The sequence below is a fragment of the Pseudopodoces humilis genome, chromosome 10 (assembly GCF_049639895.1).
Source record: "Pseudopodoces humilis isolate 2021_Gansu_Grassland_sample_001 chromosome 10, ASM4963989v1, whole genome shotgun sequence".
Taxonomy (NCBI): Eukaryota; Metazoa; Chordata; class Aves; order Passeriformes; family Paridae; genus Pseudopodoces; species Pseudopodoces humilis.
The window spans coordinates 9,713,128-9,739,934 of NC_142209.1; the positions used below are offsets into that span (position 1 = coordinate 9,713,128).

Genomic DNA, 26,807 nt, shown 5'->3' on the forward strand with positions numbered 1-26,807 from the left:
TGCATATACCTTTCCTTTGCGATTCTCCTTTTTTCTTTCCCCTTTGTGCGTTTGACTACAACAGATGATTGCAAGTGCAAATGATACAAAGAGGGCATAAAATACAGGTTCTTTCCATAGGGTACCTTCCTTTAATATTTTTACAATTAAATTAGTTAATTTCTGTATATTTGAGCTCCAAACAAAAGGATTTAAGTTCCTTAAACTGAAATACTAAGTTCAAAGCTTCTGGCAAACCTGTGGTAAATCTAATGATTCCATGGTTACATGCCAAAAGCAATTAAATTAAAGCGAGTTTTAAATTGAGCTGTATCCATGTTGGATTATTACACAAAGGTTTATCCAAACTCCTGAAAACTGGGTCAGATAGCAGAAGAACATAATTGCTTCTGTCTTCCCCTAAAGCTTGTAAGGTTTTGTAACTTTTTTACTGGAAATCTGAAAATGCTGGTGTTTGAAGGGTTGTTAACCGTTCTTTTTACTGCACCTGTATCTTATGCAAACTGTAATTCCCCCTTATCAAAGTGAACTGATTTCTGTAAGTTTAGGGCCAGGGTGGATTGCTCTTCAGCAGGGTAAGAGCTAAACTCCTTGCCAAAAAAATAACAGGTCAGTTTATTTAGAAGACTAACAAGGTAGGTACCTTGTTAGAAATCATAGAATAAAAGTATCTGCTGTTGTCTCTAAGGGATTGGATTAAAACTTAAACTGAATATTACTTGTGAAAAATAACTGTCTGGGGTATACATCATTAGTTTCCTTTGTTTCTATTTGATTAGCCCAATTCCGTTGACGTGTTCAAATAACCATTCTCCTGAGTAAACTTGTTTCTTTTTTTTAATGCCTGCTCTTACAGAGAATCAGTTTTCTATTTCAAATAAATAGCATTATGCCACTGTGGGTAATTTGATCAGCAAAAGTGATGAAAAATGCTTTACAGTTCTTGAAAACATTTTTAGGCTGTTACTTAAGACATTACAAAAGAGATTCTCTAGTTCTAATGTATGTCCTTCCATGTAGCTTATATAAAGTAGTAATGAACTCTCCTGTTTGTGCTTCTGGACTTTGGGTGTGTGAATTTTTTTCTTTTTTTTAAAAATAATTTCCATGTCTCTTGGTTTTCTTTGCTTGAGTGATGGTTGTACTATTAAAATAATGGATTTGAAGTTCTACATTCTGGACCCATTCTTTCTGAATAGTACTGTCATATTTTACCACTATTAGCTGTAAATAAAATCCTCTCTGGGTCTATTACTAATAGAAGAGTGGCTTTTCTTGCAACATTACTGTGACTTTTCATTTTTTAAATTTATTTTTCTTTCAGATATAAAGCCAGCAAATGTGTTCATTACAGCTACAGGAGTAGTAAAGCTGGGAGATCTTGGACTTGGTCGATTTTTCAGCTCCAAAACCACAGCTGCACATTCTTTAGGTAAGGTTCTGAGGTACAGATGTTGGACAGGTAGAGTCTTTTACATGGTGGAAATACTGTGCCCACTCAGGAGGAGGAGGAAAAGGGTTAGGACCAGCTAAAGCTGTTCTTAAGTAATGATAAAAATATGGTCCTAAAGATGTTCTTAATAATAAAAATGGTCAGCACCATGGACAAATGCAAAAACGCTTTAACACTGAGGCATTACTTTCAGCGTAGTTTGTGTATTTTCCTACCTTTGTTTGCATAATTTATTTTTTCCTAGCACTTCTAGGTAACACTATTGTCTTAAAGATTGTTCAGAGGCAGAAATAGACATTGAAGTGATAATATGGATGTGTTTTTTTTAAAACTGACTTGAACTTTATTCAGTGCTGGAAGGAATCTCCTAATTCTGTGTGCCTGCATGAGTAGCACCAATGACCTCCTGGTTACATGGTTTCAAAGGGCTCTCAGAGGAGCTTCCATTTTTTTAAGGTGATGTTTCTCAATATAAGCTTAGGTGGTTGAGGGGAGATCAGAATTAACAAAATCCATTCCCAGATTGCTTTTTTGCTATTCTTGTTTTTACAAGTTTTCTGAAATGCTCAGTTTATTCTTTGCTAGCATACAAAACTAGCAGTATATTATCTCTATCTGAAAAAAATTTTCATGTAATTTGCATCTTTTGAGTAGCATATGAATTATAGGTTGATTAAGAAGCCTTTAAAGAAGAAGAATTAAATATTTGGCATATATTTTAAGTTTAAAAGTAGGTAATGGTTGAATGACAGAATCTAAGAGGATCTCTGTTGAAGCGAAAAACCTTGTAAATAGAGTAACACCTACTTTGAAGAGAAATGTAGGAATTAGTGTTCATAGTACTTTTAAGTTGGGTTTTTTTAGATAAGAAAACATTATTTTCCCTCACTGAAATAACTGTGTTAGGTGGTTGCTGAGCTCAAGCCTGTTCATTGATTGCATGTTTTTCATGTTTGTACCACATTGAGGTGTGAGTGATACATGTGTTAATGGCCAAAAATAGAATATTTTGGACAGGAAATTTTTGACACTATCCTTACTTCCCTGTCCTCCAAAAAGCCTTTGGTCACTCTTTTGTGCCAGTTTTTACCATGTTGGGTGCAGACTGGTAAAGTCAAACCCATGTGTAACTGCTGAGGTGTTAATAGGAGCCCCAGACGCAGAGTGCAGTCTTGCATTAGCAGGAGACTGAGATGGAGTGGAGAGCCCAGGCTGGAAATGTGCTCAGGTTCCAGGCTGAAGGTCAGTAAGGTGTGACACTGAAGATCTACTGTCACAGGGCACAGTGTGTCACCCAAAGTGCTGCTGTTCATGCTGCCCTTGTAAGCCAGTGGCCATCTCTGGGAGCACTGTGGGGAGGTTGGGTTGGGCTCGGTTCTTGCAGGTGGGCTCTGCTCCTGCCTGCAAATGGAAGGAGGAGGGTGGGAAGAGGGAGCTGCAAGTGCTAATCTGAGGAGTAGGAGCTCGTGAATAAGGCAGAGGTCAGCAGTCAAGGTGGGAGGGTAGACTTGCATTCTGAGACACAAGTCAGGAAGTTGAAGAGGAGCAGACTGCCTCAGCCCTGGATTATTTTGACTCCTGGCAGGGGAATGGTTGTGTGATGGCTGAGCTGGAAATTAAAAAAACCTGAAGACTGTACCATAGTTAAAAACAGTGTAAAACCCCTGAGCCCTCTAAAGCTCATCTTTTACAGATCCAGGAGTCATCCAGAGAGTGGGGGAAGGAGGGGAGGATGACAGCTTTGTTTCTTCTCTTGGGTTCTGTGTCTTGGTAGAGGAGTTACTTTTTGTTTTCTTTTTCCCCCATCTCCTCTTTTCCCATTTCCCTCTTAATTATGACCTAATATCAGAATTCAGCCTAGGAGAAAGGTTTGTGTCAGCTGTTAACTTAGAGAAGACAGTGACTTTCTGATTTGTCATGTCACTAACAGGGACCACTTCTTAAATTGATTTCTTGTGCAGTTTCTGATGCTGGTTTTCTTGAAATTATTTTCAATGTTGTATCTTTTTATAAGATTCCATAAACCTTTGGTGCATGTAACCTAGTAAATTACAAACATATGTGTAGCAATTTATACTTGTTTACAGGCTTTATAAAAATTTCAGTAGCAAACTAGATTCAGGCTTTCAGAGAAAGAAATGTACTAAAATTTTAATTAGCTACAGCTTCTAACTGTTAATTATGAATAATACTGATTTAATTAGAATCTTTACTGATGGTCCATTTGAAACATGTGAAAAAACTGCACTGGACAGGATTTTTTTGTTCTTAACTCTTTCTATACAGCTTTATCAAGAATTTTCTATTGTAATGCCTATGTCTTTTTGGAAATGGACAACCTTTCTTAAAAAAGGGCAGAGGAAGTAGAGGCATTTAGTATTGTTGATTTGATACAAACTTGACAAAATTTCTTTTTTTCAGAAGACTTTATATTATAAAGGGGAATATGATCAACAAAGACTTCTTACTCCTTCCCCTAGGACTGTGTTACAGTTTGCTTGCTGCTGTTGTTGTAATGACTGAATGCCAGGCCTTATGCTCTTTGGTGAAATGGCAATTCTAAGGTCAGCTCATGGTTATATGTGTTTTTTATTTTGTTAGCCATTCAGTAGATGTAAAGATAAGTTTTTGCATATTTCAGTTACAAAAAGAATCACTTGGTTTTTATGTTGGGGCTGTGCTGCAAGGCTGCACAGTGTGCTGTCCAGGCAGGCACTGCTAACAGCATGGGGATCCCTTCTTGCAGGGAAAAGGAGCAGATCTGCAATCTTCTTAAAATGCATGAATGCAGAGAATCATCTGCATGGAATTCTGGTCCTCTGTGCTTTGACAATTTCTATCATTTCTGTGACACTGCTGTCCCCAGCATAGACTATGTTATGTGAGGAATTTGACTATAAAGTCACACAGGTTGTGGAGAATAAAATACCTCATGAAAATGTGTGCAAATACTCTCCTCTCCTCTCACATATGGGTCTCTAATGCAGTAGTGTGTGATGAGGTGGTGGTTTGCAGCACCATTCTGTAAACAGAATTAACTCCACTTAGCTACCCAACCATACTCAGAACCTGCATCCTCAGTGTAAAGTCAGGCTGGCAGGGAATTCTGCAGCTGAGTCATTGCCGTCATCAAAGAAGCAGTATTAAAATAGCTTGTGTATTTTATGTACAGAAACATAAGATGTCTTACAATAGTTTGAAAGCTGAAGAGAAATTCAGGTTTCAAACTGAATTTTGAAATTATAATTGTGTTGTTATAAAGTAACTCAAGATATTTATAGATTGACTTCTGTAGGACTGTTTGCACATTGTGGGCTAGGTTGCAGAGTTACTTTGGATAAGTGAGGTATTTTGGATCCTGTCCTTGAAGATGAGCCCTTGACTTAGACATCTCCTATAGCTATATTAAATAAGTACAAACCCCTGAACACTATAGAATTTTTAGTGTTGGAAAGGACCTCCAAGCTGCTTGTTTCTGATGTGGTTTGTCTGTCTTCAGCATCCACATTCATCTTGTTAAGCATGTTGTATTGAACTCTATATTAAAAAAATTGCTGTGATCTCATGGACACTGAGTCATATGTAAACTATGTCTTTTGGTTACTGTAATTTGGCCTCTTTAGCCCCCTTTCTGAATTCTGATAGTTATGTATGCTAGTGCATGAAATGTCAATAATGGCTAATTAGCCATTTTTAAAATTGTGGTTTAACTATCTGTTAAACCTGTCCTGAATGAACCACTACATTGTTTTGTATAAGTAGATTTAACATTTACCAGGCAGATTTTTCTTTCCTAGCCTAAAAATAGTTGATAGCTTTTAAAGCTAGTATCTATTTTAGAGCTAGTAACTATATTAGAGCAACTTACTATATTTCTTTCCATTCCTTTATGCACTTGTTTAACTTAGATGCATTGTGAGTTACGTTGATCCAGGTAGTAAAATGAACTGTTGATATCGTAACTCCTTTTTTTTTTTGTAATAAATTCTTTGCTTCTGATCCTTCAAATCGGTTCTCTGCTCTGTATTAACCACCATTTCCATTATGTTCATTCCCTCTGCCAGTAACAGGAAGCTTGCATAAAAAATAAACACTTTCTGGATCTACAGCATCTTTAAAGGGAGGGAGCTCCAGATCAGAAACAAATTCTGAGGAAACACTGCATTTGACCCAGACCATTTTCAACGAGTTTGCTGTTCAGACTTGCAGGTTATCACAGGTCTGCAAATGCAGCGAGCAGAACACTGAAGTTAATGATTTTTTTTCTTGTATTATCCCACTTCTGTGTCTTCAGATGAGTAAAGGAGATCAGGAAGTTGCATATCTCTATACTACTGGGATGCTGTACTTCACTTAGCAGAAAAGAAAATTCAGGAGGGAAATATAACAGTGTCTTGGTTTGAAAAGACAGGTGTCTGGTAAGGAAGGCAGGAGCCCCACTTAAAATGGAAAATGTAAACCCCCTCCCTCTGAATTATTATAATTTTGAAATTAAGGGGCTGCCAGGGAAAGATACGGGAATGGGAATAATAGTTCTTTACTAGGAAAATTAAAATAAAAAATGCAGTAGTACCAAAATCAAAAATCACTGACAGTCAGACTACAACCTGACATCCAGTTGGCCAGGATGTTGATAACAGTCTGATTAAATGGTGGCTGCAGTCCTCCTGGAGTGACAGGTCTGGTTCTGCTGAAGCAGTGATCCTGTAGAAGGGTGTAGTTTTCCTCTGAAGGTCCAGTGGTGGTGTAGATGGGTCCTGTCTTCCTCTGGGAATCCAGTGGAGAAAGGCTGCCTGTGGTGGTCTGAGTCTCAGATTATACCCAGGTAGGAATGCTTGGCTCCTCCCCCTGGCTGGAGTATCTCATAATGGGATGATGTAATTTTATCAGTCATGCAGTGAGACTCAGTGGCTCGTTAACCAAGATACCCCTTGGAGGGAGGATGGGTCTGGAAGAGATAAAGAACACTGCCCCACCTGGTTTTAACTGCTGGTAATAGAATACGTACTTTTGGTTACATGTTACACTGCAACCTAAGACAAACATATAATCACACTGGTAGTTGCTCACCAGCAGCACAGCTATGTCCTGAGAGTGCTCACTGTGTTAAAAGGATCATTGCAATGCTTTCTGTAGTTCCTGAATGTCAGAATAATGAATCTTTAGAGTTGTGTTCTGTTAAAAACAGTTTACTATACAAGTAGTAATGATGTCTGAATCTTCAGGTTATTTGTGTGATTCCATGAGTAAAGTAACTAATTTCAGTTCCTTTTACTAGTTAGTCATTGGGGGACCTCAGCTTGTATTGTAGTGAAGGTGTTACATGGTAAAATGGTAACATTTGTTCTTGCTTTTCACTATCATGGTCATATCAGACCCCTAACGTATCGGGAGGCATCCCAGAGCTACTGGTTAAAATTACCTTTGCTTTTGGTAGACTATGAACCTTCAAACCTCAGTGTTTTCAGCTGCCCCCTGTGGATTTTGTGAAGCCTCTTTCCGGCACATTACTCATTGCCAGCCACGTGTGTTGTACCTCAGAGCAGCAGAAGCACTGCTGCTGTAGCCAGTGAACAACCACATTACTATTAAACTTTTTTCTGTTGTTAGATGAATTCTGCCAACAAAGCATCAGAATATACTAAACCAGTGCTTTAATTGGTGGATACAAAATGCAGCTGAAATTTTCAGAGGTGTCCAAGCTCACAAATCCTTGGGGTGTTAAAAAAAATTCAAGGGGAAAATAAAGCAGTAAGTTAATAAAAATATTAAACTTGTTTCATTCCAAATGTTTAGTTGCAATTGTAATCTTAAAATATCTGTCATTAAGTGCCCGTTAAAGTACTTATGTTGATACATTAGGGAGCAGAGCTGCTTCTGGATATTTTGGTAGTTATTTTGGCATTGTGGTCTACCCATCTGATTGCCTATTGTTTTGCAGGGAAAAGACCATTCTTTGTTGTGGGTGAATGCAAACATCCTATAAGAGTAAATGTCTCCCACAGTACTCTCTTGAGTTGCCTTTCCCCAGCCTTTCTCCTTTTAAGCTGTTCTGTTCACAGCCTCAGTTCAGAGCTGCGCTGAGTGCTCAGCCCAGCGCTGAGGCACAGGGGCTGTGGCACTCTGTTTTCCTAGAGCTGGAAATCTCCCCCAGAACGTTTAGGGGGCCAGATCCATTGGAGATGGAGATCCACATGATCTCCATCTGGTGAGGTCCTCTGGTTTTGCCTGTCATAGAAGCAGTTTATATGGGTTTTCAACATTTGTTTGCCAAGGAGCAGATCAAGTGAAATTATGTGTTACCAGCAGCAGTGGCCTGACCCAAGATAAGCAGTTCTGGGTTTCCCTATCTGACCTGGGCCCTTCAAGTAGGAAAGTAATTCTCCCTCCTCCTTACTCCCTAAGAATGTGTGACATAGTTTGACATGCGGTATTTTCTTAAAGGTAGGGCACATTGTCAAAACAAAACCCTTAACTTCTGGAAATTATTAGAGTAAAATTATCTGTCTGATTACTTAAAGCTATTTACCCTGATTATTCAGTTGTGGAAGTACTTATATATTCACTGTATCTCTGTTTCCAGTATTCATATAGAGATCAATTCTGAGTTAGCCTCATCCATTCAGATGAGCAGAAGTGAAACCAGATCCTTGTGTTAATATATGAGGTTCATACCACAAAGAAGAAAAATGAGAAATTGCTGATTTTAATTGCTGGTGGTGTTGCAAGATGTTTGGTTTCAAAATAAAATCAACTTGAAATGACAGGAATCAGCTGTTTTTCATCATCTGGATTCAGTGCTTAAGAAAATATTCAAACAAAATTAAAATAAAAATATGTATGGATATGTGACTTTCTTTTTCGCTGCTAGGCAGTTGTTTTGGAGGATACAGGGAGAAAGTTCAGAAACAATGCACTAAAATTGCTACTGTTATTTTCCATAACTTCTTTTTCTTACTGCTCTGTCATACATGAAACCATCTCTCATCTACTTCTTTGTAATGGCATTTTTTTTGTAAAGGTGGAACATCTCTCAGTATTTCAGTCTTCCAAGTAACTTTTCACACAGATGGGTAGGGTTTGATTAAAATCAAGGGGAGAGATGTTCCTGAGTATCCAATATAAATTTACTCTTGTGACAGTTCTAATAAATGCTGCTTTTCAGGAGGAGACATTTCCAGAGCCAACAACTCTGAGGCAGGATTAAGCTGGGACAGGCACAGGTTTGGGAGCTGAAAAACCCTTGTGGAATTTAGTCCTACAGCTGATGGCTGAATCACCCGTAGGAACCTCAGCTTCTGCTGGGCTCACTGGTTTTCCCGCCCTCATCTCTCAAGGTCCTGAATCTCAGGCTCAGTTTTAATTTCAGCTGTTCAAAGTAGCTGTGTTTTTTAGTTTCAAAACCAGCTTTTTCAGCTTTATATATCCTCAAAGGAAGAACAGATCTCATGAAACAAAAAATAAAATTCAGCCCATGGAGGAGAATTTCTAGTTTCTAGACACAGTGATAACAGTTTGGAAAAGTAGCAGGGATGTGTATGTGTAGTACCTTCCCTTGGTTCTTTTCAGAAGAAACTTATGAGGTTCTTTAAAAGCAAAATTTGGAAGTGTTCTACAACTGCGTAGCTCTGGTGATGAGGTATGACTAGTGAAAATAAAGCTGCATTGGATGAAATAGATACCTAATTCATGTATTTCTGTCAAACTGAAGTGTCCTAAGTGACACTTCAGTGACGAGTTCAAGTTTTAAGTGTAGTAAAATGAGAAAGATGAAAAGTATTCTTCTACCAGGAAAACTGTAATTTTACTACTGCATAACAACAGAAATTTTCATTCAAAAATACTTGTGGTTTTTTTTTTTTTGCAGTTGGTACACCTTACTATATGTCTCCAGAGAGAATACATGAAAATGGTTACAACTTCAAGTCTGACATCTGGTCTCTAGGCTGTCTGCTGTATGAGGTAATAATGATATATACAGTGAACTTAATAACATTCTTGTACTTCCCTCTTCCCCTCTCCCTCTCCCCTTACATAACTTTAGCATTTAAAATACTTTTATTTGTGTTTTACTTGAACTTGCCTTTAACTGGGTTTGCTACAAAGATTTTACAGCAATTTCATGAAGATTGGGCATGACTGAAGGATTAATAAATGAGTAGTAGCAAGCACGTGTAGAACTGTCCTAGGTTTTCATGGCCTATGCTGGTTATGATTTTGTTAATAAATGCATTGAGAAGTAGTAGCACTGATTTGAATATGTAAGTAATGCTTTCAAAAACTGCAATGTAGTTACTTTAATACAAATCTCTTATTTTTATAAATACTTTAAGTAAAATGATGAAAATGGTTCAATGTACTTACTTACTGCTACTAGCTTGGATGAATTATCAATTTAATAACTTCTGCTGCACATACATGTAATTTTTCTGTTCTTCTCCTGTGATGGTTAAACTGCAGTTGTTTAATTTCTCTGTTGGTACAGTCGAGATTGGTAGGTGACACATAATTTTAAATAATACTGTATTCTGAGAAGATAAAGGTATGGGGCACATTGAAATGGAGGCAAGTGAAGGTGTGAAGAACAGGTGGGCTTCTAAAACAAATATGTCTTCCAAACTCTTTGCATCATTTCTTGATTAGAAGAATAAACCCTTGTGTTGAACAATGCTGGGGAAAAAAAAATGGTTCCATCAGCAATGGCAGTGAAGTCTCCCCAGTCATGTTCCAGGTAGAAACTAATATACTCCAGTCACTTTTTGTTTACTTACAAGCCACCTGCCTCAGTGGGTCAGCAGAACTCATTTAACGCATACTCAGCAGTATCAGCACCTCCTTGTTTATTTTAGGATTTTGTAGAAGACATTGGCATGTTAAGGTTGGATGTTGCTGCTAGGTGAATCATCTCCAGTAATATTTGTTTACTTTCTATCACTGATATTGCTTTGAATATTAAAAGGACAAATAGCTATATTGCAAGTCTGCAGTTTACAGATGTGTATACAGCTGTTGCTTTAAGTCTTGGGGATCATTTAAAGAAGGAAGTCCAGCTGATAGCAAGCATTTAAAAGTTTGAATTTTGAACTAAAACTTAATCCTGTGCTGGGATTCCTCAATACTGACCATGGCAGCTGCCTTGAATTTCAGTGCTCTGCTTTACACACTTGTGCAAGCTCTAAGGTAGCATAAAGGTAGATGAGTATTTTTCAGTATTACTGTTTCTTGGCTCCTCATTGGGTTACTTGAGAATTTTTTAAATCTGGAAACAAACAAATAAAACCTTTGAATTACTATTATATAAAATCCCCCACAGTTAAAGGTTAATTTTTCTTTTATAGGAAATTAAATTGCTGGATATAAATCAGTAGTACTTTTCTAAAGATTTTTTTTAAGCTTGCTGCCTTTATGCTGATACCTATGTGAATATTACATTTTTCTTTAATGTGGTAAATAATCACAAAATACATAAATTACTCAGTTCCGTTGATTAACTCAGCATCTTGAAATACCCTTCTCCTTAGATTTATTTTAGAGGTTTTACCTTAAGCTGACATGGGGTAGTGTTTGTTTTCCATATTGCAAGAATAAAATAATTATTAGGACCCTTGTTGTTCATATATAGCTACAGTATTGGGCATTGTCTTCAATTGGAGCTTTTAATTTCTTTTAGAAGTGCATCTAGTTGACTCTGCAACATACCAGATATTTGTGGTGTGTTTTCTTGTTTTGTTTTGGAAGTTTATCTTGAGCATTTATCTGTAATTTTGAAATATCAGGTATAGCAAATCGAAAATACATGCTCAGCGTTTTTCTGTTAGTATTTTTCTTAATTATTGGAAAGTGGTTACTTAATATTCTTCAAAACTTGTGTGGACTAATGAATGATGTTATTTTTAATCTGTGCAGTTTTGTGCTGGTTGTCTTTCTGTGGTTTGTCTACTGCCTGCATTTTAGCATGTTTTTTTACGTTGATTTTGTGGTGATCTGTGCTCATATGTACTGTGGATTGTCTCCAGCTTAATTGGAGGAAAGCTGTGGCAAGTTTACACATCACACATTTCAGTAAATGTTTAATTGCTGTTTAAACTCTTCAGTTATGTTTTAATTTAGGTTTAAACTAACTTATTTTTAAAAATTATTATTTCTAGTGTGTTTAACAATCTACTATTCAGTGCTGTGTAGCCAATAATTTTGCAGAAGTATGTTTTAAAGTCTGAATTTTTTAGAGCCCCAGGTATTTCTGAAACCTCAAAAACACTACCAGTGGAGTTTTAATTGATATGCAACAAAGTAGACTTTACTAATTAAAATCAAGATGCTGTGCTTTTGCTACATGGACCTTTACATGGAAAAGTAGGTCTTACACATTTCCTTTTATTGTTCATCGTAGCAATTGCATCCTTACAGGGTTGTAGGTTGGTGGCTTACAGTTCAAAAAAAAAAAAAAGGAAAAAAAAGGAGAGAGAGCGAGCTGCCACCAGCCCTGAAGACAGACAGTGGGCTTTCGTCCCTCAGACACCCCCAGAATACTAATCAGCAAAGTCAGACCCTGGAGGTCAGGGAGCAAGTCAATCATTCTAGCGATCGTCTCAGTGTGGAGGATCAAATTAGCCTGAAAAATTCAGCTGCTGGGAGGAGAGGGCGAGCAGCTGTCAGGGGCAGCAGCGAGATGCACTAATGAACCAGATGAATAGTGCAAAAGCTTGAAAATAAAAACAGGACAGTTGACATTTTTCATCTGTCAAAGCAGGAGATGCATGAAAATATAGCATTCCTGTTTTAACTCCTTAGGGGACATTCAGAATTTTTTTAACACTCGGCAGCATTCAAACAAAAGTACTTTTTAATGAACACCTAGAGTATGAAAATGAGTATCTGTGCATTTATTTGGAATTTCTGCATGCGTACAGACCCTGCAGTTGATTTTTTTTTTCTTTCTTTTCTTTTTTGGTCTTCAGCTTGCATTTTTAACATTCTTTTTAAGGTAAGAGACAATGTCACATAAATACAAAAACAAACATTATCTTAGTAGTACAGATTGGGAGGAGTGTAGGATGGAACTGTAGCATGATACTTGTTTTGGGAGCTTCAAAATTTTTTATTCTTACTCTAAGGTAATATTAAAAGTACTGAACTATTTGAAAGCAATTTAATGAGCTATAAAATAAATGGAAGGGAATTTAGGTAATTCCTTTCACACATTTCCCCCAGTGATATTGATGCTTAGTCATGAAAGAGTTAAACTGCTATCTGGAAGACCACAAGACAGATGAGAGCCATTTTCAGCTTGTCCTGTCCCTGCTGAAGCTCACTGAGTAGCACAGCATGGACTAGCGTGTTTCACACACACTCTGCCTGTCTGGGGAATGTACACATTGTCCTTCCAAAATCAAACTTATTAGCACATGTAGAAAAGGGTGACTGACTTTGGGGCAGCTCTGCACTCAGAGTAGCATTCGTGCTGCTGCAGTTAAAAGATTTCTTAGGCTTTGAACAGAATTGAAAGATTTTAAATGAATTTTTAAATTTCTAATCCACCCAGCCATAGCATTTGTTTCCATCTCAAATGTCAAGTTGTAACATTGTCTGGAAATAAAGGGTAGGTTTATTAATGCTGGTTTTAGCCGATCAGTTACGTAAGTGCTCTGCCACAGAATTTCTTGGTTTTGTATTGTAATTGTAAATTATTGCCATAAGTGCCAATTCTGTGCTTCTGGAAGCTTTGGGATTTTTTTTAAGTGTTTTTGAATCATGTCCTGAATTATGAAGTTTTTGGGTCTGAGATTTAGGAAGTATAGATGATAACTTTTCCTTGCTCTCAAAACCCCCAAATGAATTGAAGTCTAATGTCATGGCTGTGGAAGGTTACAAAATTGCTACAATTATCTAGTGTTATCTGCACAATGCATTGCTTTGGGTTAGATATTGTTTTCCTTTAAGTTACATGTTTTCTTACAAAAGGTCTTCCAAGGAAAACTACAAGTTTGGATTTTTTTTGGTGTCCCTTGTGGTGCAAGAACCCTCTACTCTGAGCAATATCGTAAACTACAGAATTTCTCCTCATAGTCTATTATTAAACCCCTAATAATATACAATTCAGATACTGCACTGTAAGAATTGTGACAGCTATAGTTGTATGACATAGAATAAGTACATACAGTGATTACAGGAATAGTTTTGGAACTTCAGTTATTATCACCGCAAGGCCCCCTCTAAGCAAAGCGTTGAGAGTCATAAAGAATCACTTTCAATTTGTGACTATTACAGATTTTATGACAAAATAGCTTTACTGAAAAACGCAAATGAAAACTATACATTTTCTTTAAACAGATGGCTGCACTGCAGAGTCCCTTTTATGGTGACAAAATGAACTTGTACTCTCTGTGCAAGAAGATAGAACAGTGTGACTACCCACCTCTCCCTTCAGATCACTATTCAGAGGAAGTAAGTAATTTTCCTTTCCATGGGTTGGATCCCCAGTTTATGTAAGCTGGCATGCATCCAGGGAAGTAAATGAACTTGTGTGATTTTATGTTATTTGCAGAATATGCCTATAAGTGTTTGCTTGTTGAACTCACTCAAATGTTCCTGTCAAAACAAGTCTCTCATGATTTATATTTGAGGGTATTAATGATGGAAACGTCACACTGTTAGATTCTTAATTTCATTTGGCTTCCTTGGAAGTATGACAAAATGCTTTCCCAGAATGCACAGTGATTATGTTCCACATGCCAGGATGGGATAGAGTCTTACATCTATAGGGTGTTTTTCTAAAAGCACAGCTATATATGTTTGTGTTGCACAGTAAATTAGTGTCCTGGCCCCGTTCCTCTAGGGGCCTGCTTTAAAATAGATATAATGTAACTCGTAGTAAAAACAAATTGCTCAGGTTCCTTTTGTCTCCATTTTAAAACTGGGATGTGCTGTTTAGTATGATTTTGCAGGGAGTGGTTCTTGACAAGACTAAGAGTAAATTTCAGAGAAACACAGGCAGACATAATAATTGAATTTGAACAATATATTCCTGCAAATCTCAGCAGTGTTTGTTTTAAGCTGAGAGCTAACAGTTCTTACTGTCATTAGTGCATTTAAGGGGGAGTACTTGCTTTTATAAGCTCTAAAATGAAAAGAAACTAAACAAAATAAATATTTTTCTTAGTGTAACAAAATGAAAAAATATAAATGCTTGCTCGTCAGTGTGCTGAGATGCCACTTTTGAAATACTTTCCTACTTTGAAAAGAAGAGGGCAAACTGATAGGAGCTGTAAACCAAAGAACAGGTATTAGTAACCAATTCTAATTGAATTCAGACTACATGAATTAAAGATTACTTTGAAAACACAAATAAACACAAGCACTGAAATACTTTTAATAAACATAAAGCATTATACGATTTCATTTATAGAGTAGGGGTTGTAATTCTGAACCTTAAATTTTCTTGCATTCACAGACAGTGATTGGACTATTAATAAAAGATTACTGCTCAATGTTTTGTTTTGTATTTATAGTGACAATTTTTCCTCTTTTATGAAACAAACTGGACTTAAAAAGATAATTAGGTGACGTTACAAAGAATGAAATAATGATCTATTGTGTAATTTATACACTCTAGCTCTTTGTGGGTTTGCCGATTAGTCATTTTACCTTGGCCATTTTTAATTATTATTTATTATAGACTCTAAATATGGCAGTTCATATAACCAGCTTCAGAACTGGAGGCCTAGAAATACAGTAGGGTGTGAACAATAATGCAAAATAATAGCAAGAATGTCAGGGGCCGTTCTTTGTTGTGTCATTCATGCTGTCTTCCTTTTTCCGTGAAGCACATGAATATTTCACATATCTGCATCCTCATCCTCTATTCTTCTTGACTAATTTTCAGACTGTCTGAATTTGCATTTCACATGGTAGCTGATTAGGAGATGCTGAATGCAGCAGTGAAGCCTCAGCAGGCGGTTTCCATGGTGACCTTCAGCAGGATTTTAATGATTATACCACTAGTGGTTTGTTGAAGTTAGCCTGCCTGCAAGACTACTTTGCTGCAACTAAGCGTGAAGTTGGAGAAGTGGATTCCCAGCCAAGGGGCAAATATCAAAGTCTGACCCAGACAGAAGGTCTTAGAATTTGGGTGGGTAGAGAGATTCCAGCTTTTCCTTACATCTGTATAGGTTTTTTGTTTTGCAAACACATGCAAAGCACAACACGTTACTTTCCATTTATTTCAAAGCAGGCATGTAGTTCTGCACCTTGATAAGCCAGTTACCTGCAAAATACACGTAAATTATTCTTAAAGATAATGAGAGAATCAGAGCTAGTATAGGTATTAAGATGGGTAAGAAAAGAGTTTCTTAAAAGAAGTCATCAGTTATGGAAACTGTAATGGGAATATTTTTTATGTTCTGCTATGAAGACTTGTGTCTTCACTAGGGTATGTGGAAAACATACATTTATTACCTGTTGCTCTGAAATAAACCATTTTTAGCTTGTACAGAAAATACTGTGCTGGCATGAACTGTAAGAAAGAGAAACAAGCAAGTGTTATCTGTCATATTAGAATACTGTCCTAAATGTTTCACCTGTACAGGAAATATAGTTGTCAAACCTTTAACCAGGTCAGAAGGATGCTTGGTGAGCAGTAAAGGTCAGGGATCACTGAATAGTGAAACCCACTTCATTTTTTGTGAAAAAGGATTTTCTGAAATAAAAACTTCACTGAGTGTTGATCTCTGCATCCTCTAATATAGGAGTGTAAATACTTTCATTATGGAATATAAGACAAGTGTTTTTTCAAGAAACTTTTTGTAAGTAAGTTTTCTTGAGTTTTATGGTGTGACATTTTTTCTAAGTTTTGAAACCTGTGTAAGAGTAACATGTAATTGTCACATCTGTGTCATCAGAGAACAGTGTAATAGAGAGATGCACCTTTAGATGGACAAATGGGTAATGTTTCTAAAAATCTTTGATTAGCAATCCTAATAGTCTGAGATGCATTTTCACAAACTATTGCTTCAGTGGTAGACACAAGCCAAAATTTTCATAAGCTTGATAGCTTTGGTTAACTCAATTTTTTTATATCCCTTAAAAACATCTGGTATTCAGAGTCATTACTTAGCATTTACTAAAAGCTATTCTGCTTTAGGGAGTTCAAAGCTGGGACTCCCTTGCCACTTTCAATCAATACTCTTAAAGCCTTATCAGCTAATATTAGTATCCCATTGCTTTCATGATGAAGTTTTAAAATCTTCCCTTAGATTGAGGTGCATTTCTTCTAAAGTTCATTGCCAACCTCCTACCTGGAAGTGAAGCAGAAGGAGCCAGCAGGTCCACAATGGTAGTGTTAGTTTGCCACCAGGCCTTGAGAAAAGCACTCAGAAAAGGATTCAAGAAAGTTTTATTTGGAGTAAGAATGGTGTTGTGTGTGTTTTTTAATCCAAACTTCCCTCTATGAAAATTTCTCTATTTCAGCTGGCTAAGAATGCTAAGTACTTGCCTGTTATATTTGTCTTTCCCCACCACCCACCCCCATACTGACTTGAGTGGTAATTATTTATTTCATAGCTGAAAAACCTGCTAAAGTTAAAGAAAGTGTATCCCACTGCTCCAGTGTCAGGCTAAGCTCCAGGCTAAGACAGTCACTGTGCTAAGTGCACAGAGGAGGTTAAGAACAATAAGCAGACAAAGAAGTTTGCAGCTTGGGGATGCAACAGGAGGTCCCTCTAGCTCAGTCTGCTCTGCCTCTTGGCCAGTCTGTGCCAGGTAGTAAAAAATTACTTCTATCTCTAATGATAGTCTGATTTTAGACTCTCACTGCCTCTTCCCATGACACTGGTGAGCTTTTCTGATACACTGGAAATTTCATTAGTACTAGAGGAGCTGACAGATGGATTTCAGGTTTATTGAAATGGATATTCCTGTAGGAGTGAAGGATTAATACTATAGCCAAGTATTAGCATTAGTGGTCCTAGTTTCAGTCGTGAAAGAATTTGTTCCTGCGTAACTTTCCATCCTGTACAGCAGAATTCATTCACCTTCTTCCAAGGTTTTGCTTTTCACTTACGAGGCTCAAAAGAATTCAAGGATTTTGCAGTTACTCAGGAATCTGCACTATTGTGCAGTGTCCCAGGCGTGGTCAGCTCAGCATTCCTGCCTTACCAGTGAGATTTTGAACCTGCCAAGGGGAGAGCAGCACAGAGATACTGCAGTAATTGCAGTGACTGCCATTTAAAGATGTCTGTGACAAGGCTTCTCAAGTACTCAACAGGTAAATTTCTTGAAGATCTATTCCTGCTGTTCAACAAACAGTAAAGTAGTGATAAAAAGCTAGTAAAAACAGGAGAAAGAACAATCTGCTTCCCCTTTGATACTGGCTTTGTGGGTTTCAACCCTTCAAGGTCCTTTATGAAGGACCTTGTATTCACTGTATGCAGTTCTATTGAACAGATGGAAGTCTTCACAGAGAAAAAGAAATGTATGCATTCAGGATTAGATGTATATTGCAGATAAATTACACCTGTATTCTCTTCACAAAATGTTGGCTTATTTGACTCGAATTTCAGTCTTGATGGTGTTGGATGTTCTTCAGTCTTTCTTGTTTTCTGTGCAAGCTGTCTGAGGTGTTGCATGGCAAGCTGCTCATCTCTGCTTAGACCGTGCCTCCTGCTTGCCCTGTGTCCCACCTGCTTCTTCTGCAGGAGATTGTTTGGCTTGCACATTTGTATTACATGATGGCAATTATTATTTTTTACAGTAGCTAATGATTTCTAGCATTGTGTTCTTCAAATGTTTGGGAGTTATTGCAGGCTAATAGCTTTTATTGCCACTGGCATTATATTTGTTTATTGACTGCCAGAAGCACTATGATGGCTTTTATAACTCCATTAGTCAGAGTATACTTAATGTATTTAAAGTTCAAATTCTGTTATTTTTAACAGATTTTAAGATTATTTTGATTTGATACGTTTCTTTTCAATCCGGTAATCTGACCACTATCTTCAGAATTACCTCACTTTTAAATATTGAACTCTTCCTGACAAAAGAATGGGATGTCTAATGGCATAGTTTTTGTACTGTAGAGTAAAAAATTTTGTACATTATTATTTTATTATATTGTTTTGTACAGTTTATCTGCAAGGGCAAATGGACAAAGCTTTATATAGTGGTGTGCAGTGCTTCCTCCTTATTTCCAGGAATTCCTATTCCCATACATTTGAATTAATCTTCAGAAAAGTGAAAGGAGTATAATTATAATTTAAAATCCTTCCTTTTCTTTTTTTAAAAAGCAGGAAGAAAACTCTCTGATGGCAGGTTTAAAGAGGCAGCCTATATTACTTTTGAATAATGAGGGTGATGAGGTCGCTCTGTGTTAGTTGCAATAATTACAGTTTTTTTCAATAATCCTACGTAGTAGTACTCACTGGGAGACCAAACCAAATTTGATACATTGCCATAGAAGACTGGATCACAATGTTTTTGTTGGGGTGTCCTCCCCTTCTCTCCCCACCTGTCCCCAATGCTATAAGGAGGTTCAGGAGGATTTGGCAAAGCTACTTAAAAGCATAAAGATCTTCAGAGTTGATTAGGTAGTTTTTGTAAAGCATTTTGAACGTTTCAGTAAGTCAGTATGGAAGAGGTATATTCCATGTTGAAGAATGCTTAGGAGAGGCACTCAGTTTAAAATAGATGCCCTATAAGAAGGTTATCCATACAATATATGAAGTTCTAATGTCATAAATTCTTAGGCATATCAGTGGAGGAAGAAAAGCCTGCAAGTGTCCTGACAGTTTGTGAAGGCAATGAAAAGTATGCAGGTGGTGTGGAAGCTCTTTTGGGTTGGTTATATGTATGCTGAATATGTCCATTAAAGACACTCACTAGATTGTGGTGTTTCTGGAAACATGTAATTTTCTGGTCAGTGATTTGTTTATTCTTAGAGGCTTTTGTGAATATTTGTTAATTATGTGCTTCTTTGTGTAAAGAACACTAAAAACAATCTAATCCTAAGGAATACATATCGGGATGTAGGCTAAAACTTATTTATTCCAGTATCATGTATTCAGCAGGGGACAAGTGGAGTAACAGGGCCAGCATAATGTGGTATTTGCCAAAAATACTTTCCCGGCTTTCAGTTTTAAGTTCAGATATTTCCTCAAGGGTGGAGTCCTTGTAACAGGTAGTCCTCAGTGGGTTTAATTTGTTCAGTGGCTGAATGAATGTGTGTGTATTAGTAGCTCCTGGCAGCAGGAGATTCTGGAGGTTAACTGTGTTAGATGGAGCACCACTGCCTTTTGTTGGGCCCTGTCAGGCAGAAAAGCCATTTATTGCTGGCTAACTCCTGTATCAGGACTGAATGAGCAAAGCAGCCCATATTTACCTTCACTCTGCTCCTTTCAGTCTTGTGGGCTTTGCAGGCACGGCCCTCCAGAAACGGGAAATTTTCTGTAAATTATGTGGACTAAATGCATGTCTAAATTTGTATGTTGAAAGGATTACAACTTGAATTTTCTGTTTTTCTGGACGGCAGTGCAAATTGTAGAAATCAGGGGAGTGTGCTGCATACGTGTTTGCGTAAGGCTGCGTGCAGTGTGTGAGCAGAGAGGGAGGGCTGCCTGCATGCTTGTGCAGAATCGCTGTTTGCCTAATTTTTGCCAGCTGTATTAATTTGAATTTGATAATTCACAAATCCTGCTCGTAAGAAGGCCATTGCTCCTGTCATGTTCTCTCCCTCTTGTAGCTGCGACAATTAGTTAATATGTGCATCAACCCGGATCCGGAGAAGCGCCCAGACGTCACCTACGTGTATGATGTAGCGAAACGTATGCACGCACACACCGCCAGCAGCTGAACAGCCTGCAGAGCCCCAGGAAAGGACCAGCAAGAACCAAGTGCTTTAAATAAACCATCCCACCTCTCCCTGTGTGCTACACAAATGTAATTATTTGAAGCTTACTGTTGTGCTTTGAATTGTAAACCAGTTTATATACAAGCTTTGTTGTTTTCTGTTTATTTCTGGGTTTTGTATATTTTACTAACTTGCAATTGTACAGCAGGTTTAAATATGTAAAGTGTAATTTTAAGATGCCGTGAACCACTGTTTCCATGTTAGTGGGTTCAAGTATACTTTCTGTAATAACAAAGTTGTATTCAGTTGGGCCTCAGTTCTAAAACACAGTTGCACTTTTGCACATAATACACATAGTAGGCTTATTATCAAGAAGCAAAATATCTGAATCTCTCGCCTTCTTAGTAATTTATGGAAAGTATGAATCGGCACAGTTAACTTTATTTTTGTCTTTCTTCCAAGAGGAACATAATTATTACAGGAGCTTATTGTATTTTATATTGAATTGTAGTTTGCAGCTCTTGCTGTAAGAGCAGAGAAGGAATAGAATTAGTTCTCTGCTTGCCAAATGCAATGGAAAGATAACTTCAGGAAAAATTGTCAGGCTGAAATTTTTCTAACATCCCCTTTTGTTTTGTTAGTCTCTCATGATAGACAAAACGTTTGTTGGAGGTTTTCTGGGAAAATTTAAGGTGTTGATTCAGCAATAGGTTTGTTTCCACTGGACTTGCGAAACACTGCCGTTGGGGCAATGGGAATCTGCATAGTTCAATCTTAAAAACAGTGCAGATGCTTCTTGTAGCCAGTAAGGTTCTTTTGTGGCTGTCCTTTGAGCAGGTCTGATTAAAAGACACAATCTTTAAGTTACAACTTCCCAACTGTTTGTGTATATGTCACTGTAGATTTTTGTGTTTAAAATAATTTGAGTTACCTTACAGTATATTTAAATTCTATTTTTTTTCTAAATACTGAAATCTTTTGGCAAAGATATAATAGATATAATAGTCAAAATGTATTCTACATAAATATATGATCTTTGTATGCTATATCCTGAGAGTTTTATATTTAGCAGAAGTAAATTCTAATGTTTAACAGAAAGTTGCCACGCCTTAATTTGGGAAATAATTATATATGCAAACTGTCTTACAGATACTTTATTAGTTTAAAAGGAAATGCTGAATGTTTTTGTCATACTCTTGGGGTATGCTTATATAATAATTTCGTTGTTAAGGAAAGAATGTTTTTTTGTTTTTAAATGTGGTAAAAATGGAGAGTGAAGTGAAATTCCTTGAGTTTCAAGACTGAACGTTTTTTACGAAACTGTCAAATTATCAGTGACAGCAGCTGAGGAGCTGTTACTGTCAGTTAGGTCTTTTTCTTTATGTGGGTAAAAAATTAGTGCAAATAAAAGCATCAGTATGTGCATACACTTACAGGTTCTAGATGCAGTCATATCCTTGCATGCTCAGATTTTTTTTTTGCTTGTTTGTTTCTCTATGCAGCTGTAATTTTCATTTGATATAATGATCAAATAAAAGCCACTTGTGGAGTTTGTGTTCAAGGGAGGGTCAGAGTTGTTTTTGGTTTTGTATTTTTTAAAACTACAAATACTATGAAAATTGTGTTTGGGAAAAAAAAAGGTAGTTTTTAGATGGTATGTGCCAGATCATCAGCTTATTTTATATATACTTTTTTATTTTTTGCTTCCAGGTTTTGTAGGACAAATTGTATGAAACTGTAGTTGCATTTCTCACTTCTGTGTGCACTTAACCTTGTAGAACTTCAGTGGAACAGTTTGTTGGAAAGAAGTATTTGAGAAACTTTGGTCTGTGTTTAGCAACCTCTGGATTTATTTTCATTTATTAAATGGTTATATAATTTAAAACATGATGGTTATATTCTGTAACAATGTTTCACATGTCATAGAATGAAATGCTTTGTATTGAAAAAGCACAATATTTGCTTGACTGCCACAATTAGTTCTTAATATGCACAAGTACTCGATTTTTTTTTCCTGAAATGCCCTAGAACATTTAAAAATCACTGAAAAAACCCCCAAATGTAATGAAGGCCATTTGTATATAATATTATGCATAAAATTTGAACTTTTCCTGCCAGAAACTGCTCACAGATATCCCTCCCCTGGAAGGGTATATTGAGTAAAAGAATCATGAGTTAATGGTTAGTAAATGTGCATACTTAAAAATTTAATTTTTTTTTGCACTGTGGTTTGTTGTTTTTTTTTTAGTATTTATGATCAAATATTGTGCTGAGGAAAAGAAATAGTTGTTCCTGACTTAAAATTTGTGAAATGAATGGTGCACCTGACTCTGGTACCACATAATTAAAAAGCCAATATGGGTTCATAGAACTGCTTACATAAGTGGGGATTGTAGATTCTCTCCCTAAAGTGCCTGGTAACATATGAAAATGGTGAGTCTTGTTATAACACTCCAAAGTATGCTATATGTTTATAAAATATTTTCTTTTTTAAACCGCCATCCTGTTTTTCATATGTTCATGATAACATTTGGCACTATCTATGTTAAGGTATGGTATTGTTTTCTTTAAAGAAAACTTGTTACATTTCTAGTGAAAATGTCTGACCAGCTCCTCCTTTTATTTCAGAAATACTTCAGTATTAACTAGCGTCAGGAGTGAACTTTGTGCTTTGAATGACATTGCATAAAATATCATTATCTTGAAAGCTCCCCTGCTGTGCAGTAGTCAAATAGAAATAAAACATACAGGTATTAAATGTAATGTAAAAATTGTAGTGTTTCTATGATTTTTTCAAACTTTTATTTTTTAAATATATATATATGTTGCAGTAGATGCTGCCTATCTTTTCCACAGCTTACTGCTTCCAGTAGTTGATTCTAGGTGAGATTTCTTGACTGCAACAAAAGGCAGTACACTAAAAAATATAATTTTTGTATTATTTGTTAAAAGATTTTCTAAAAATACTACATCAAATATATTGAATGTTTTCAACTAAAATTTTAAACTAAATTTAAAATTATTTTCAAGCCATGTTAAAATCTGTGATAAAGCATAAAAATAACAAAGAGCTCCCATTATGGCTCCAGTCCTGTGAGTGCTTGTTTATATTTCAGCTGTTTTTATGTAATTTCAGTAATTTTGAGTGAACCACATCACACATACGAATAAATCAGTAGGGTAGATGGAAATTATGTACTCAGCTCACTTTTTATACTCTGTGTCACTGGTTTGGTAGCAGGGAATAATTTGGGTTATTTCCCCCTCTTCTGTTGCACTCCTAATGATCCAGCTCCCAATTGTATGAACAGGCAATAGAAGCACGTTGTTTTTTTGTAATGAGCAGAAACTTCAAAAACATGCCAGTATAGCAGAAGATGAAATGCAGTATTAGAAGTGTCTGAGAAAGCTGGTGTTTTATTCATGCTCATGATTAAGAAAGCCATAGAGTGAAATTCTTGACAGAGGCTTGGAAATAGAGAAGAACTTTTATGCCAGTGGTTCTCAGATACCTCTGAATGGGACCCAAAGTCACAGTGATGTTTGTTTGCAGCAATCTGTCTGCTTAACCTCTTATCTTTGCTGTTATACAGTGTGGTGAGAATCTTAACAGCTGAGTTGGAGTGCTGGTGAATGCTGCATTGGCTGTGTGAGCTGGTAGGAGCAGGAGGTGATGTGAAGGAGAGTCAGCAAAGGCCTTCAGGTCTTGTTTTGTGAAGACATAAAGGTGCTGGATGGCAGAGGTCATATCACTGTTTTTCCATAATTTTTAATTGTCTTTATCTATTTCAAACAGTCAGATTTTTCCCAGCCCAGTCATATCCCCCACATTATCTAGTCAGTGGCAGTGTTGGTCTTTCGAATTTCTGATCTGGGTGAGTAAATCTTTCTGGCAAGGAGGGAAATAGAGGTGCTGACCCTGCCTGGTGGGGTGCTACTTATGTTTGAACATGACTCAAATATAGATGTTTAGAGTAGTTTTTTCAACTTTATTTCCTTCTCTGGTGCTTTTTAAAAAGTGCTTTCCACCACTAAAGTTCTATGACTGCTTCATCAGTCCTGTTGTCAGCCCTGCCTTCTTCCTGGTTTGAAGTCCTCTGTGTCGTTTTCCTAGTGGTCATTAGTTAGCATCTTTGTGACTTTGCTAAACTCAACCCATTTCTGTCTTTTCAAATTTCATCCCTCCCATTGGGCAAATGCAGTTCCTTTCCCCTGATCAGTACTTTAATCCTTTGTTCTTCATTCTGTTTTTCCAGCCCAATGCCTGGGATTTCTAGTTTTAGATAGATTTTCTTGCTGTCTCACTCATTCCCATGACCTTGTCTTTACTAAATACTGTTCACTTTATTATCTCTCATTTCTAAATTCCCTTCCTCTGATCACTACCTGCTCTTTTTCAGCTTATCTGTCTTTCTCTCTCCTCTACCCTGTCACTCACTCCTTTTGGGATCTCCAGTCTATTAACCTTTTTGACTCCTTCGTCTTACTGCTGCCTCCTTCCTTCACTGGCCTCACTTCTTTTGACTCACTGGTCATTATTTTTATCTCTATCTCCTTCTCTGTACATGGTTTCCTTGGCTGCTTCTCACACTGCCCTGTCTCTATTCCTCCCTCCAGACATATTCTCTTGTAATTTCTTAATTTCCATTCCAGCCTTTCTGAATATCTGAAGAGTGTGTCAGCACAACACAGCTTTGGACTCAGCTTTGCCTTACCTGCTTCAATGCTCTTCCCAAACGGACTTTTTAACCTCTTTTATCTCACCTTCTTTTTCTTGTTGAGCTTAGTTGCGGATCTGCTGTTCATTTTCATTCTGCATTCATTCTTGATACAAAATCTTCAATCCTGATTTTGTTGCATGACAACATCCTTTTCAAAGTTGTTTTCATTCTCAGGATCTGTTTCTGAACTGAGCTTCTCTGCCTCTTAACTCTGCAATTTTGCCCCTTTTATTTCTGTATGTTTTATGCCTCTCATTCCTTTCATTGAATTACTACTTCCTTCGGTAGCAACCAAGTTTCTCTTTCATCTGTTTTTAAAGGGGTGGCACCTATCATTGTAAGTGTTTCTGGTTATAATACTTCTTCCTTTTTTCTCCCTCTCATCTGAAATTCATGTACCTAAACATCCTCTCTCCAATTTGTTTTTTGGATTTTTATGTTACGCTTTATTTGAATGCCCCAAAAATCCAGTGCTTCTCCCCCTAGTATGATTCTCCTATGGTTCTATCTCCAGATTATTCCTTTAGTATCCAGCCAGCCTCAGACCTCTTCAGATTCAAAGATCTAATTTTTATTTCTGACTCCCTCTAGACTATTTTGTAACATCCCTGACAATTTTTCTTGCCTGTTTTCCAAGGCCACAACCTTTCTATCTCTGACACTTCTCCCATGCCTGCGTATCAAATGTCTGAGTTAGATGTATCAGAATCCAGCCCTCTCACTATCTGTTCTTCTTATCTTTTATCTTCAATGATTTAACCTCTGTGTCATTTTGGCTTCTTTTCTCCCTTCAAAGTATCAAAATTGACAGGACTAAACTGTCATTGGGCTTTCACTGTTTTGTGTGCTGAAGAAAAAACTCGACCAAATTACTACTTGTTTTGTGTTTCAAAGAGACTTGAATCCCACAAATCTGACTTTGTTTCAGTACTGTAGGGTTGGAATAGATTGTTTCTCCAAGTATATAGTAAGTCCTTGAATTTGGGCCTTTCGTTTTCTGTCATTTTAGATCAAGAGATTTTTTTTCCCTTTAATTGCTTTGTATTTACTGTGTGTAACCTTGTCTTGTCTTGTTCCTGCACATACAGCTAACAGTTGTTTTCTTGCTATAGCAAATTGATTTCAGTGCTTTTAACTATTGCTTGAAATAAGAATGTGCCTAAGAGCTCCCCTGGCTGGTCCCAGAGTTGGGCACAGGGCTCCTCTTTGTTCCTGTGCCACCCAGATCTGCCAGGTGCAGGACTGAGCCCAGTGCTCTACTGCTTCTCTACCCATGCTGCCCTAACATAAAGCCAAACCAGAGCTGCCTCTGTGCTGGTGCATGGTTTTCTGTGTGGGTACACAGGCTGACTTCACGCTTTTAGCAGGCTTTCAGAGGTGAAAGATTGTGTGTTTGCAAAGATTCACTGTTGGTCAAATTGTCTGGCCTTTGCTCGTAATTATCCTGAGATATGTTGAGACTGAGAAACAAAAATCTTTGTGGAACTGAAAAGTTTGGTGTTTTGGAACTGGGGATATAGAGCTGAATGTTACCTTTGGTGTGAGTATACACACATTTATTGACTTTCTATTTGCACCAGAGTAATTATTTTTAGAGGAACAAAAAAAATTTCTAGTACTTTGCAGGTTTTATATTTATTCCATGTTGCCTGCTTGTATCACATTATGCAGTTAGTACTTCTGCAGCTGTCTTAGTGATAGGTGTCAGTGTTACATCTTTTGTCTAATTGCAATTTTCTGTCATAAGGAATTAAAAATAGGAAATTATTGAGTCTTTCCACTTGCTTTTCGTTTA

The 26,807-nt window shown here is 37.0% G+C and overlaps 1 protein-coding gene across 2 annotated transcripts in view; it reads left to right on the top strand.

Moving 5' to 3' along the window:
* Positions 1-23,054, top strand: part of NEK7 (NIMA related kinase 7) — a 65,946-nt gene extending 42,892 nt beyond the window's left edge. For both annotated transcript variants that reach the window (XM_005520905.3, XM_088060334.1), the window contains exons 7-10: positions 1,325-1,432; positions 9,321-9,415; positions 13,784-13,897; positions 20,184-23,054. In XM_005520905.3, coding sequence (XP_005520962.1) covers positions 1,325-1,432; positions 9,321-9,415; positions 13,784-13,897; positions 20,184-20,294 — 428 coding nt within the window. In that variant the 3' untranslated portion in view covers positions 20,295-23,054. The remainder of the gene's footprint in view (positions 1-1,324; positions 1,433-9,320; positions 9,416-13,783; positions 13,898-20,183) is intronic.
* Positions 23,055-26,807: the final 3,753 nt, after the last annotated feature.